We start from the raw sequence: 16101 nt of genomic DNA, 5'->3' as shown, positions 1-16101 counted from the left end.
CACAGTGAGCCCAGGACAGCCAAGGCAACCCAGAGAAACCCTGTCTCAAAAAGCCACACACAAAAAGATATCTCATAGAGCTTATTAAGATAGGAATCCACATACTAATTAATATAGTACAATATAGACAAAGTTTTCAGTAATAGAATAGACTTAACTTATTGTTTCATGCATTTCAAGCTCTGGGGCTAAAACATAAAACAATAAGGTTTTAATTTATTTTTTTAACAGATTTATTTATTTATTTATTTATTATGTAGTATTCTGCCTGCATGTATACTTGCAGGCCAGAAGGCGGCATCAGATCACATCATAAATGGTTGTGAGCCACCAAGTGGTTGCTGGAAATTGAACTCAGGACCTCTGGAAGAGCAGTCAATGCTCTTAACCTCTGAGCTATTTTTCCAGCCCCAAGGTTTTAATTTCAAGGAGTTCAGTAAGAACATTAGATGGAAGCATTAAAAGTTCCTTACAGAATTTTAATTATTACTGGTAGACTGATATATATATATAAGCACATGTGTATATTGTGTGTGTGTGTTCACGCCTAAGATTTATATAAAGAAGGTTATCCTTTTTTTTTTTTCTATTTTGTTTTTTCTTCAGTCTTTCTATATAGTCTAGGCTGGCCTCTAACTCAAGGCAATCCTTCTGCCTCAGGCTTCTGAGTGCTGGGTTAATGGCATTTGCCACCACACATGGTTTCAAAGGTTATTCTTGGAGATTGTTAAACTGAAAGGTAAGTGGGACTGAGCTGTGAAAGAGAAGATGCTTTTCTGAGTTTGTAGATGTATGGCACATTCTGGGAGCTGCATTGTTTTGGTAGTGAAAGATTCTGAGGTATTATGCTTATATGGAAGAATTAATCTTCAGGGACTTCCTGTTGTTTGCAGTGTGTATACATCAGTACCCCTCAAACTTGTCTGCACATTAGAATCACTTGGGGAGCTTTAGTTACCAATGCCTAATTCTCATCCTAGAGTTTCTGATTTACTGCCCTTGGAGTTTGGTTTGATGCTGAGATTTTCAAACTGTCTCTGAGTGATTTGACTAGAGCCACTACTCTGATAGTAAGCGGTTTGTGTATTTATAAAGAAGCGCTGTTGTGTTATATAAGAGACTTGAGAGACACCAGTCAGAGTCAGATTTGGCTACCCTTGAGGAACATCTGGGGCCCTCTTCAAAAAACCAAAACCAAACCAAACCAAACCAAAACTAATGACTTTGTTTCTGCCATACCCTGTTTAAATCAGAATCTCTTGGCTAGGTTAGGTATTAGGTTTAATATTTCCATTACAAATTGTGGGTGAGAATAGAGAATCACTAAGTTGGATTATGATAAGTAGCTAATGCCTTCAGCAGAATAATCTGTGTCTGCTGTGCTAGCTCAGCGCAGTGATGCTTGTCAGAATGCGATGGGTTTCGGGGCCCGTTCACTATTTTCTTTTCTTTTCTTTCTCTCTCTTTCTTTTTCTTTCTTTCTTTCTTTCTTTCTTTCTTTCTTTCTTTCTTTCTTTCTTTCTTTCTTTCTTTCTTTCTTTCCTTGAGACAGGTTCTTACCATGTAGCCAAGATCTCCCTGCCTCAGGCTCTCAAGTGTTTGGATTATAAGTATGTGCCAGAATGCCCAGTTGGTTGGCTTTCAATATATTACTATAATACTTTTTATATATTAGCATTTTGTCTGCATGTATATATGTGCATGATGGGTGTGCCTAGTAGTTTAGAAGCCAGAATTGGGTGTCAGAGCCCCTGGAACTAGAGTTGTGAGCTGCCATCATGTGGGTACTGGGAACCAGATCTGGGTTGTCTGGAAGAATGATCTGCGCTCTTAGCAGATGAGCCATCTCCGCCGCACCCTCTCCCCTTTTAAGTAGCAAGAGTTAATTGGTGGGGGCCTGTCTTGCAGAAACTTTGTGTGGGTGTCACATTCTGTTTAGACTGTGCGGAGTTGATCACATGTAGCTCTTAACTTAGGCATGTGACTAAAGCAGTATGTTGAGCTGATAGAAAACATTCCATATAGCTCTCTTGTCTATTAGTTTTTGAGACAGGGTTTCTCTGTGTAGCCTTGGCTGTCCTGGACTCACTTTGTAGACCAGGTTGGCCTCGAACTCACAGCGATCCACCTGCCTCTGCCTCCCAAGTGCTGGGATTACAGGTGTGTAACCCAGCTTTATATATCTCTCTTGTATTAGACACTGTAGAAGAAATTGCTAATTTGGACAAAAGGGCATTTAGTTCTTGGTTATGTTTTTTGTTGACATCCTCACTAATTATCTAGAGGCAGATGTCAATTGGGAAGTTTAACAGAGGCATAATTAAAGCCTAAACCTCTGCCAAGAAACATTAGGCTACAGAGAGCGGGAAGAGCAGGACTGACCCAAAGATTACTGTTATAAGAGCTAGAGTAAGAGACAGCAGCAAAGCCCAGAGTGGGGCCAGAGTGACATTCAGAAATAGCCCTGGCCACAGATCATAAGAGAACCAACTAAGAAAAAACTAAAATGGGTTTTAGCTGGACATGGTAGCATACATGTCTGTAGCCCTAACACCCAGAAGACAGAGACAGCTAGAGCCACCCAAGTTCAAGGCCACTGATTTCCAAAATCCACCTAAGGAGTGAGAGTTCTCTCTTTGTCCCATTGTTCACTGATAGGGTCAGGAGGGAACTTGGCATGCATTGCTCCCCCAGCCGTGCCACAGTCTGAGCACCACTGTCTGCCTTAATCTGCTGAGGCTTCTTTCTTACTGATCCCCATTTATATTGGGCACTGCCAAGGCAGGAGTTCTAGGTCCCCTTCCCACATCTAATCCTCATAAAGCTCAGTTTTGCTTTGTTTGCCTCCTTTCCATCCACCTCTCTTTTGAAATTCTCCAGGGTCTTTCCTCTGGAAGAATCCCCCAAAATCTCAACTTTTTATCTGGATGCTTCCTGCATCTTTTTGTTCAAATGGATACCTGTTGTTCCCTGAGGATACTCTGCCCCCTACAGACATTAGAGTGATGGCTCTTCTCTCTGTGAGCCCTTCTGACACCAAGCCTGGGATAGGTGAGAACCTGTTTTATTAACATCGCAGACAGTTCTCACTCTTGTTGGTCTTTGAGCCTAACATAAAGGCTTTCATCATAGAACATCAAGATGCTTGTGCTTTCTCAACTCTCTTGAAACTGCAGATGTCTCTCAGTGCAGGACAAATTCCTTCCTTTCTTTCTTTCTTTCTTTCTTTCTTTCTTTCTTTCTTTCTTTCTTTCTTTCCCCTTCCTTCCTTCCTTCCCTTCCCTTCCCTTCCCTTCCCTTCCCTTTCCTTTCTTTCCCTTTCTGTTTTTTTTGAGACAGGGTTTCTCTGTGTTAACAGCCCTGATTGTCCTGAACTCTTTGTAGACCAGCCTAGCCTCGAACTCACAGAGATTGACCTACCTCTGCCTCCCAAGTGCTGGGATTAAAGGCATGCACCATCACGCTCAGCCCAGGACAGATTTCTTCTGTTGTGTTTTCTAAGTAATCTTGACATTTCATAGGTATTTATTAGACATGTAAACAGACATTGAATTAATGAAATGTTCTATTTCTTCTGCCTTAAGTTTTACTAATTTTATTCTCTGTTTTATGGCCTCTAATGTATCTTTTGTTCTGAAATCATAGTATTTCTTTTTAGAATGTTTTTATGTTATATTTCAATTTTTTGGCTTTTCAAGACAGGGTTTCTCTGTGTAGTCCTGGCTGTCCTATATTTGCTTTGTAGACCAGGCTGACCTCAAACTCTCAGCGATTCACCGAGTACTGGGATTGAAGGTGTGCGCTACCACACCTGGCATATTTCAGTTTCTTAACTTCAGTGTTTTAACATGCAAAATTATTTGATGGAAGAAGCAGAGAGTGGTTTACATGGCAGCTGCAGGGAATGCATAAAAGCCTTGGTAATAATCAACTTCTACTTTGGTAAACAGAAATTTGAAATTTTAAAGATAAGATGCTTATAATTTAAAAAAGGAAGAAAAATTCTTAAGAGTCTATGTACTGGGCATGGGGAGGGGCTGGGGAGATGGCTCGGTCATTAAGAGCTGTTCGTCTAGAAGTTCCAGGTTCAATTCCCAGGCCACATGGCAGCTCACAACTATCTGTAACTCCAGTTTCAGAGAATCTGACACCCTCACAACATGTATGTGTGTGTGTGTGTGTGTGTGTGTGTGTGTGTGTGTGTGTACTGAAACAAAATACTCTGGCAAAAGAAACTTATGGAAAAAATATTTACAAAATAAATTGAAAAATTAAAATGTTTAAAAAAGAAAAAGATTCCATCTACAGGAAAAGAGTCCATGTACAGGAAAAGATTCCTAGCACAGTGTTGAAATGATAAAACCTACTTCTGATACTTGTTCAATTCTTCAGATCTGAGTTAACGTCCAGTAAGAAAAAGAAAAAAGGGATTAAGATGAATATGACAATATCACACTTCACTTATTTACGTTAATATGCTCATATAAAATACAAAGGCCACAATGGAGCTGATAGAATTAAGGTTTAAGTTTAACAAGGTGACTGGACATCTGTCTAGTGTGTCGGGCTGCAGCTCTGTTGATGCAGTGCTTGCCTAGCTTACATGGAGCCCTTGGGTTCCGTCTCCAGCAGTACACCAGAATGGACATAGAGGCGGCTGCGCACCCTCCCAATCTCAGGACTTGGGGAGCTGGGGACTGATGACCCAGAAGTTCAAGGTCAACCCAAGTCTCAGACCCAAACTTGGGTCTGAGATATGTGCGTGTGTCTGCCTGCCACCATCATAACCTCCTCTTAGTCTCTCTCGGTCTCCCTCCCCCCCCCCCCTCTCTCCCTCCCTCCCTCCCCCTCTCTCCCTCTCCTCTCTCTGTCACTGTCTCTGTGTGTGTGTGTGTGTGTGTCTGTCTGTCTGTCTGTCTGTCTCTCTCTCTCTCTCTCTCTCTCTCTCTCTCTCTCTCTCACATACACACACACACACACACACACACACACAAAATTTAAAAGTTATTTTGGAGCTGAGAATTGAACCAAAAGTATCACATATTCTGAGCCTGTGTTTTATCACCACAATGTGTTCTCAGCTTCATATAATCAGTGTTTACAGTTTTTATTGTAGAACTCCTTTACTTTTCTGATTAAGTATAGGAACAGTATTGTGAGGCTTGGGTTTTCCATGTTTGTGTTAGCAACTGTGTAACTCTGATTACTTTCCTGATGCCAGTCTCAGACAGCTTGCTGCTGTTGGCTCCAGCAGAGCTACTGAGTTTTGACTGTTGACTGTGTGTCCTGACACTTGGGTTTGTTAGTTAGCATTAGGTTTTCTCTGTGTAAAAGCTTTCTGTCATCCACTGATTATACATACATTTTGACTTCCTCTTTTCCAGTGCAAATAGAGTCTCTTTCTCTTCCCTGGCTGTTCTCTATAGGACTTCTAGCACTTTATTGAGTAAAAGGATACCAAGTGAGCCTTTTTTTTTTCTTCCCTTGTTTGAGATTTTTAGAGAGAAAGTTCTCAGTTCTTCCTCATGAACAGAAGACTAGCTATCGGACTTTTGGATATGGCCTTCTATGATTAACTATGTTCCTCCTGTATGTAATTTCATGAGAGTTTTATCACAAAGGGTTACTAAGTTTTATAACATTCTCTTGTATCTGTTGAGATGATCACATACTTGGTTGCAGTACATTTATTGATTTGTATATGCTGCTGTTTCTACCTCTCTTGGAGCTCTCTATAGCCTGGATTAGCCTCCAACTCATGACAGTCTTAGTTTTTTTCTTACTCCAGTTAAGTATTTATCAAATGCACTTTTTAGAAGAACCATCTCTGGTTTGTTTGTTGTTGTTTTTTAGTTGATTTTTGTAGCTTTTAGTCCCTTTTGCATTTATTTTTGTTGTGATCTTTGTTATTTCTTTCTCCTAACCTAGAGTTTGGTTTGTTCTGTTTCTAGTTACTTAAAATGTAACGTAAGTTGTGTGTTTGAGATCTTTTTAGGTTTTTGATGTGTTGTATTTCTATTTTCATTTTTTCAAGGAATCTCAAGTATTTCCTTTTGGTTTCCATAATCTATTGGTTATTTCAGAACAACTAGGCTGCTGTGGTAGTAAACACCTGTAGCCTCTATATTTTAGGAGGCTGATACATGAGAATTGAGAATTCTAAGTAAGTAGTAAGAGCATCTCAAAAGAGAAAAGAAGAACAAGAGAATAAGTTTTAAGGTTTTCCTGTAGTTGTATGGTTTCCAAAGTTGTATTATGCTACTAATTTTTAGTTTTGTTGCACTCAGGTTGGAAAATACTCTAGATGTGATTTCAGGTTTCACAGTTGAGCTGTTTTCTTTTTCTTTTTGGTATTTTGAGACAGCGTTTCTCTGTGTAGGCTTGGCTGTCCTGGCCTCTATTTGTGTAGACCAGGCTGTCCAGGAACTCACAGTGATCTGCCTGCCTCTGCCTCCGGAGTACTGGGATTACAGGTGTGCGCCACCACGCCTGGCCTGAGCCATGTGTTCATGACTACATGATGTGTCTTGAAAAATATCGTACATGGTAATGAGAAAAATGTGTAATTTACAAGTCTGGGGGGCTGTTCTGTTGGAGTCTATTTGGTTTAGGGCAGCTTAACTGATGCTTCTCTTGGATTTCTGTCTGGATGGCCTGTGCATTGCTGGCAATGGCGTGTTAGAGTTCCTTAGGGTCCCTTGCTGTTCCTACATTGGAGTCTGTGTTTTCCTGCGCTGACAATGTACTCACAGACATTTACAGTTCCTTCTTTTGACTGAGTTACCACCTCACCCTTTGACCCTTGGTCTTTAGACAGTGCTCTTCCTTATTGCTCTTGCCTGTTTTTGAATTGAAATCGATTTTACTTAATATAAACATGGCTACTCTTGTTTTTTTAGGTTTTTGCTTGTAATATCATATTCTGCCTCTTTGTGCTCTTCTGTGTTCAAAGTGAAGCTAGTTTCTTATTTGTTTGTTTGTTTGTTTATTATGTATACAGTGTTCTGTCTGCATGTAACACCTACAGGCCAGAAGAGGACACTAGAGCTCATTATAGATGGTTGTGAGTCATCATGTGGTTGCTGGGAATTGAACTCACGACCTTTGGAAGTACAGCCAGTGCTCTTAACGTCTGAGCCATCTCTCCAGCCGCCAAAGTCAGTTTCTTACAAGCAAATGTAGTTAGGCCTTGTTTTTTCACCCAGTTAGTCATTTTAATAGGATAATTTCACATTTAAGGTTATGACATATAGGTAACTTGTTTCGCTATTTTGTTATTGTTTGTTTGTTTCTGTTTTATACTCTTCTGTAGAAGAATTCTAATTTAGAACATGGCTGCTCTGGTAAGAGATCACATCCAAAGACCTTCCTGGTCTGTGTGATCCAGCTGGAATACAAACATGCCTTTAATCCAGGAGACAGAGGCAAACAGACCTGAGTTCAAGGCCAGCCTGTAGAGAGCAAGTTTCAGGTAAAGAAAAGCTTAGGTCCCGGTGGCACACACCTTTAATCCCAAACAATGAAGGTAAAGTTAGTTTGTAGAAGGAAGCACCCATGATTGAAAGTGATGTTTAATTGAGTGGCAGAAAAAGTAACAAATCAGAGGAAGATTTGACAGAATAGGATACACTCAACTTTCCCAAAAAGAGAGAGGAAAGGGAAGCAGAGAGATGGGGGAGGCGGTTTTACAGGAAGAGTTGGATGAGAGGACAAGCTAGATGCAGGTGAAAGCGGAATGAGTCAGAGAATGAGAAGGAGCCAGAAGACTAGAGCGGAGGCCAAGCAGAGCAATTCAGAGGCTGAGAGAGAAGCCAGAGTCTGTCAGCCAGCTGGGAGAGGAGTTGAGTCAGAACAGCTGAGGTGAACCAGCCAACCAGAGCTCAGGAGGAACAAGAAAGGAGGTGGGCACGGTGGCTCACGGCTATGCTCTCAGCACGCTGGGGAGACAGAGGCAGGTGGATCGCTCTGAGTTCCAGGTCAGCCTGGTCTACAAAGCAAGTCTAGGACATCCAGGGCTACACAGAGAAACTGTGTCTCGATAAAACAGAAAACAAACAAACAAACAAACAGACAAAAAACAGGAAGAGAAGAAAGGAAAAAAAGAAATAAAGGAAAAGAAAGCAGGTTAAGCCAACCCTGAGGAGCAAACCAGGAAGCTGGGCTCCTTCATGGCCTCTGCTTCAGTTCCTGCTTCCGGGTTCTTGGCTTGGGTTTCTGCCATTACTTTCTTTGTTAATGGACTGTGATGTGGAAGTGTAAGGTGACAGGAACCTTTCTTTCCCAAGTTGCTTTTGGTCATGGTATTTTTTTGTCACAGCAGTGGGAGCCCTGGAATTGGAGCTATGGATGATTATGCACTGCTTTCAGTTTAGGAAAATGAACCCCGGTTTTCTTCAAGAGCAGACAGGACAGTGCTCTTAGCTACTGAGCTATGTTTCTAGCACCCACAATTAGTTTTCCAATAAAAAGAAAACATTACTTTTAGATATGTGAGGACTTTCAGTAGACTGAGCAGGGTATATGTAATCTTTTGTGAAATCACATTTTACAAGAGCTTAAACCACCTTTCCCTTATTGTTTTAAATAGGGTTTCGTTGCGTGACCCATAGCAGCCTTGAACTCACCGTCCTGCCTCAGCTTCTGCAGTGCTGAGATTACCAAGTACCCACCCTCACACCAGTTCTCCTTGCCTAGTGTTGACAGTGTGATGGATACACAGGGATCATATCTAAATGAGGGGCATCTCATGAGACTACTTGCTTTCTGGGCTGCTTCTGATGTTTCATTAGCGTCCTGGAAGTCTTAGCTTGTTGTCTGGTAAAAAAAAATTATTAAAATGATAATTAAAATTTGACTCAGATTTGTTCCACCCGGAGTTGGTTAGTTTCTGTAGCCCTCCAACATCCACAGACTTTTGAGCTGCACTTGGCTCTGTGTCCATAGGCTTGGGTAGCAGGCAGGGTGGTGGGTGTTGCCACCTTTCAGAATGGACTAGAATTGGATATGGGAGCAGAATGGGTTTTCTTTTTTAGGATATGTTGAATAAAAATTGGTATGGTAGCCAGGTGGCAGTGGCGCATGCCTTTAATCCCAGCACTCGGTAAACAGAGGCAGGTGGATCTCTGAATTCAAGGCCAGCCTGGTCTACAAAGTGAGTCCAGGACAGCCAGTGCTACTCAGAGAAACCTTTCTGTCTTGAAAAAACAAAACAAAATAAAAATCTATATTCTCTTTTTAATTCTGGGAGTCAAAAAATAATAAATTTCTAATAAATTTTACCTAATACCTACAAAATTATGTGCATTCTTGCATATTTAAATTGTTTTATTTTTAAGGTTATAATTACAGTATTTCTCCCTTCCCTTTCCTCTCTCCAAACCCTCCCATATCACCTTTTCCTTCAAATTCTTTTCCATATTTAAAGTAATTTTTTACAGACTTTTTTAATTTTTATTTTTAAGAGTGTGTGGTGTATGTGTATATATGCCTGTGGAGACTAGAGGAATTTATTCCACCCACTGGAAATTGAGTTTCAAGTGGGCTGCCACACATGGATGCTGGGAATCAAGCTCTGGTTCTTTGGGAGAGAGCTTACCCGCTGAGCCATCATATCTCCTCCAGCTGAATATTATTTTTCATTTTTTTCCAAGCAGGTTGGTGGTGAGCACACTCTTTTACCTGAATGACTGTTGTAAGTTAACAAATTAACAGTAGGCATGCTGTTTTGTGTTGTTTGACAGACAGTGAAATCCGCTGTGCAGACCATCACTGTTGGAGGAATGAACGCATCACAGTTTAAGACCATCATTCCTCTGGCAACTGCTCCCAATGTCCAGCAGATTCAAGTGCCTGGAAGCAAGTTTCATTACGTCCGACTTGTTACTGCCACAACAGCCAGTAGCTCAGCTCAGCCAGTCATTCAGAATCCCAGTGTAAACACTCAGCCTCTTCAGCAAGGTGTGTGACCTGTTTTCTTTTAACAGTAACAAATGCTTTTTAACATTGTTAAACAACACCTCTGGTTTTTGTTTTGTTTTTAAGTCTAGCATTTCCTTTGAAGGTGTGAACCAGTGGCTCCTGAAGTTAGAGCAGGGTTGTATGTAAGCACTATCATTCTTGAGAAGTTAATTGCTATAACACCAGAGAATCACAAGTATTGGGTAACTGGGAGCTGTTTTACTGCTTACTCCTCCACTTTTGATGTCAGTGGGATAGATTTAGTTAGAACCAAATGCTTTGTTTAGTTTCTGAACTATACAGCTCTTTGATAAGGTTTGGGTCAAATGTAACAATTAGTTTAATCTTCTGAATAGCACTTACATTAAAATTCTAATTAGCAAGGCTACTCAGTTGGCAGAGTGCTGGCTTGCATGCATAGAGCCTTAGGTTTGCTCCTTAGCATGCCTTATAAGCCCAGCACCAGGGAGTCCTCACTTAGATGACAGTTTCAAGGCCAGCCTGCAAGGAGACTGTCAGCAAACACAGCTTCCATTGCCTGATACCTATGCACAGACATGTTTAACTGTTCTCATATTTGGCTACTTTTTAAGAGTTGAGCAGAATGAAAGGCTCAGAATAGCTTAGAGCTTAGAACCTGTTTTTCTTTGGGAAATTGCTTTATGGTCCAACAATGTCAAATTGAAACAATGAGTATGTAGCCAAGTGTTGGAGTGCTCACCTTACGTGTAAGGCTGTAGGTTCGACCCCCAACACCACAAAACCAAATGCAGAAGCGAGTGGAAGAATCAAACAGCAGGTGGTTGCTTAGTTTTTCAGTTCCTTTTGAAGGGTGGTTCACAAGTCTCGGCACTCATGGGGGCTTCTCTCCTTCCCTTATGTGGGTCCCAGAGATCAAACTTGCGTCTTTTATGCTTGGTGACAAGCACCTTTACCCACTGAACCACATGCCTGGCTCTGTCATGGCGTTCTCAATGAAAGAAAGAGAAATGAACTTGAATGTCATGAAGTATAAGAGTAAAGTTTTGTGTTCTCAGTAACTTAGTAGGGATGGATTCACGCTAACTACATATCATACAGATAAAAGTACTTGCCAGCTGCTCTCAGTTGTATTTTATGGGGTTTTGAATGTGTATCGTATGCTATGACTCCATGCCCACTGTGGTGTTAGCATTATTTTATTCATTGGTATAAAAAAAAAGTGAAGATACAGGAAGGGAGAGGACTGGACTTGGCCATCCCACAATTCTAATGTGTTTATTCTTCCAACTTAGGGTCTCTTTCTGCATTTCTCTACTCCATTTCTTTCCCCTTTGTCTTCCTCACAGTCTCTGACTGCCTCCTGCTTCCAAACGCCTTTGCCTCCGCCACCTTGCTCTGCCCTCTTCCAGCCATTCACATACAGATACTATCATGCACTTTCTCTCCGATGCACCTGTGTTTTCTTTTCTATCTGTCCTTTTCATAAAACATCTGCATGTTAGCAATATTTATTATTTTATAGGGATAGTAAGTCGAAGTTAAAAGTTTTAATAGATAAGCTGAAAAGGTGCTCGGGTTTATTAGATACTTTACTGTAAATGTACATGTCTTAAGTTTTCCAGGAGGATGTGTATCATAATAATGATTATTATGCCACATAACATATCTGGTATAAGGAAGTTTATTGTGGGAAGCAGGGATGATGGAAGAGGTTAGAGAGGGAGGGAAAAGGGGGAGCACCCATGACAGAGAGAAAGAGGCAGAGAGAGCTGGGGAGGCTGGTGGTGTCCTTTTATTAGGTATGCACCTGGTAGTGGCAGCAGGCGATATCATCGGAGGTTACTAGGACCCTGAAAGGCAGGCTAGTGGGACTGCCTGTAAATTAACAATGTGTAACACATGTGTGCACGTGTGAGCGGAAGAGGTGAGGACAGTCCCATCTTGATGTCACAGGGCAGGCTGCAACCTTTCAGCATTATTTTTCTGAGCATCAGGAAATTCTCCTAGTCCGTGCTGCTTGGTCTGTGTACCCACAGGAAGGCAGCTATCATCTCTTTTCTCCAAATGGCAGGCTAGAGGTCAAGTGTATATTTGAGCTTTCTTTTTATATCTAGTGTTGCCAGGACTAGTCTATAGTGGCTTTTATAACGTTAGTCATCTTTTGGTGTAACTGGGGGTAATCAAACTCAGAAATAGCTTCAAATCCAATGTCACTGCATCATACTCAATGTTCTGTTGCTGTGAAGAGACACAGTGACTATGGCAACTCTTCAGAGGGTTAGTCCACATCATCGTGGTGGGGAGCATGGTGGCAGCAGGCAGGTGTGGACCTGGAGAAGTAGTCCAGAGCTGCATCCTGATGTGCAGGCAGAAGGAGAGAGAGCTTGGTCCTGGCACGGGTTCTAACAAGTTCACACCTCCTAATCCTTCTAATCTTTAAAAAGAATTCCACTCCCTGGTGCCTTAAATATTCAAATATATGAGCCTGTGGGGACCATTTTTATTCAAACAACCACATACTGCTTCTGTACTCTTTTTGTATTATAACTTCATTGAAATGTCTTATATGCATCTTCAAATTCACTTTTATATGCATGCATGCATGTATGTGAGTGCAGGTGTGCACTTGGCACAGAGCACATCTGGAAGTCAGAAGACAGCCTTGGTGTCAGTTCTCACCTTGTTGGGAGCTCCTGTTGTCTTCTGCTCAGAACACTGGACTAGCCAGCTCCTTGAGCCTCCGGCACTCCTGCCTCACCTCCCATTCTCTGTTAGGCCTGCTGGGATTGGGCACAGTGGGCATTGGCTTTTGTGTGCAGGTCTGAGGTGCTGATGCTCTTGTGGGAAGGGCTTTAGCCGTTGAGCCACCTCCTCGCCCAGTGAGGGCTGTGCAGTCACCATCACTGACCACACTTCTCCCACTTCCTCAGTTTCTTTTCCCTAGTCTGTCACCTTATAGCAGCTGCTGTCCTGTAAACCAGAGTACCCCTTGTACAGAGCTGTCACCTAAGGCACTCCGTGTCTCTATGCTATAGCTACTAGCCTGCCAGTCGCCATCAGAAGTTTAAGGAAGGAAGAATCTCATTGACATATACAAAGACTTTTTCATTTATTGTTTAGGACAGTCTCCCCCCCCCCCAATATTTTTCCATCCTTGAGACCAGGCTCCCAGCTTTACTCTTGCATGAGTTAAACACCAGGTGATATCCTTCCTACCCCATCTGCCTAGCCCCCACCCCACCCCCTCAAGGCTACAGAAATGGCGGGAGCAGGCTTTAGAATTACACTTAATTGCCCTGGACCAAGTTCTTCAGTCTGCTGCCACCATGTTACCTGAGTTTATCCGTGTTTATCCATCAGGGTTCTGTCCTCTGCCAGCCAGCTCACCTTACAGTTTTAGGTCAAACAGCCATCCTTGTTTGGATAGCTCTGCAGTGACTGGCGGTTTCTTCCCTTCCACCTCCTGTTCCCAGCACTTGCAGAGGGTCAGCTCTTGCACGCGTCCCAGGTCTCTGACATGCCCTCCTTTACCCGCCCCTGTGCTGGCTCTACCTGCTGTCCCATGCTTGCACCCTCCCTTCTGCCTTGTCCTGTTTCTTGCAATGCGAGTTGGATTGTTTTACATCTCTTACATACTACTACCAAGTAAATTTTCTATTGGGCTGTTTTCTTTTTCTTTTCTTTTCTTTCTTTCCTTCCTTCCCCCCCACCTCAAGACAGGGTTTCTCTTGTAGCCCTAGTTGTCCTGGACTTACTTTGTCAACCAGGCTGGCCTCAAACTCAGAGAGATCTGCCTGCCTCTGCCTCCCTGAAAGCTGGGATTAAAGGGGTGCGCCACCATGCTCAGCCCCTTTTGTGCTGTTTCCCTAGAAACTTCTCATTGCCTATAGAATTAACACCGCAGAATAAGATTGGGCATGAAAGATCTGTAAGTTCAAGGCCAACCTGGGGTACATAGCAAGGTCCAGGTCAACCAGAGCTACATAGAGAGACCCTGTTTCAAACAAAACAAAAACCAGAGCCAGGCATGGTGGCACACGCCTTCCATCCCAGCACTCGGAAGGCAGAGGCAGGCAAGTCTGTGGATCACTGGAGTTTGAGGCCAGCATGATCTACAAAGCAAGTCCAGGACAGCCAAGATAACATAGAGAAACCGTGTCTCACAATACAACAACAACAAAAAGCCAAAACAAAACAAAACAAAAAAGAATAAATATATACATTTCTACCTTAACATTCAAAGTTTTCCAGCAAAAGTTTCCACTTCTCATGCGCAGTCTACAAAGAGGCTCTGCCTTCACCAGTACTGGACACTGAGGGCCTCTCACTGTGGTGTTCTCTGTGAACTCTTTCCATATTCTCTTTTTTTTGCCAATACATGTATATTCTCTTCTTTGAAATCTTAAGGCACTTTATCTTCTTCTTCCTCTTCCTCCTCTTCCTTTTTTTGGGGGTGGGGGACGGGTTTTTCTGTGTGTAGCCTTGGCTGTCTTGGACTCACTTTGTAGACCAGGCTGGCCTCAAACTCACAGATCCATCTGCTTCTGCCTCCCTGAGTGCTGGGATTAAAGGCATGTGCCACCACGCCCACCTCCACTTTATTTTCTTTAAAGATTTTTTTTTGAAATTTAAATATAATCACTTTTTACTCCTTTCTTTCCCTCTCTCCATCACTTCCCTCACACACCTCTTTGTTTTCCCTGAAACTCATTAGCTCTATTTCTTTAATTGTTGTTACACACACACACACACACACACACACACACAAAACACACATACACTCATAAAAACCTGCTTAGTCTCTATAAAGTTACTTGTAAGGTTATGATTTTAGTATTTGTGAGTTTGGAGACATGACTCAACAGCAAAGGGAGCACATGCTGCTCTTGCAGAGGACCTGGATTCAGTTCCCACCACCTACATGGCAGCTCAGCAATCGCCAGTGACTCCATTTTTATGGCATTTGACACACTATTTGAACCCCCATAGGCACCAGACATGCTTGGGGTGCACAGACAAAAGGCAGGCAGGCAAACCATGGATACGCATAAGATAATTCTAAAACATGTTTTAAGTAGTTTTTCTTTACTTGGGCACTTGCCTAGTCTGTTCAGCAATACAATCTTGAGTGCAAGTGTTTTATACTTCAGTTTCCTGGGGTGCACGGGCAGGAATATCATTTATATAGAAGCAGTGGTTACAGTAACAGCCGTGGTAATGACAGCTGAGGTTTATTGAGCACTTGCTATCTGGTGGGACCTATTGTAAACCACTTGAGGGAATTGACTATTAATCCTTACACCTTGTCTGGGTGTTTACTACCGATGTTGAAGATCCCTACACAGTTAAAAATGGCAGAACTGGGGCTTGGACCACTGGCTCTTCTGACTTTAGAACTCATTCTTTTTAAATTATTAGTGTGTGTTTGCATTCATGTGACTGTGTGCATATATTTGAATGTGTGTAGGTGCATGTATGCTCATGGGTTCGTGTGCATGTGCATGTATGTGTGTGTGTGTGTGTGTGTGTGTGTGCGCATGTATGTGTGTGGGTATGTATGTGAGTTTGTTCGTGTGTGTGCATGTGTGTCAGAGTTGTGGGAGTTGGTTTTTTTCTTCCATCATGTGGATCCTAGGGATTGAATTCAGTCTACCTGCTGAGCCATCTTGCCAGCGCAAGGACTTAGATTCTTAACCATTTTGCCCTGTGGTCTCTTGTAAATACGCTGTTGTGTAAGCATGATCTTTTCTGTAGCTTAAAGAAAAACACAGAAGTTAGAAATAGCAGCACAGAGTGGTGTACTTAGCTGAACTCGTAAATGGCAGTGCACTTGTTTGTGCAGCCTTGTTTAAGGCTTGTGAGCACAGGCTGTAGAAGTGTCAGCAGGGTGCTTTGACCTGCAGATAGCCCTCACCTGGGTGGAGTATTCACCTTAGAGTTAAATTTGCTGGGTGGAGTAAGCAGTTCGAAAAGGTAACTGATTTGTTTGTTTTCTTGGTTTTTGTTTTTATTTGAGGCCAGGTCTCCTTGTAGCCCTGGATGGCCTGGAACTCCTTAGGTAGTTCAGGGAAGCCTCCAACTCAGAGATCAACTTGCCTTTGCCTCCTAAGAAAGGTAATTATCTTGGATTCAAGATTGCTTCAAGGGCTGGAGAGGTGGCTC

The 16101-nt window shown here is 42.3% G+C and overlaps 1 protein-coding gene across 6 annotated transcripts in view; it reads left to right on the top strand.

Annotated features, from left to right (window-relative positions):
• Positions 1–16101, top strand: part of LIN54 (lin-54 DREAM MuvB core complex component) — a 69189-nt gene that overhangs the window by 33464 nt on the left and 19624 nt on the right. For all 6 annotated transcript variants that reach the window (XM_084759961.1, XM_084759960.1, XM_084759963.1 and 3 more), the window contains exon 5: positions 9741–9957. In XM_084759961.1, coding sequence (XP_084616087.1) covers positions 9741–9957 — 217 coding nt within the window. The remainder of the gene's footprint in view (positions 1–9740; positions 9958–16101) is intronic.

The sequence above is a fragment of the Acomys minous genome (assembly GCF_964271855.1).
Source record: "Acomys minous genome assembly, chromosome: 15".
Lineage (NCBI taxonomy): Eukaryota > Metazoa > Chordata > Mammalia > Rodentia > Muridae > Acomys > Acomys minous.
The sequence above is the reverse complement of the archived record's forward strand: the minus strand, read 5'-3'. Positions and strand labels throughout refer to the sequence as shown.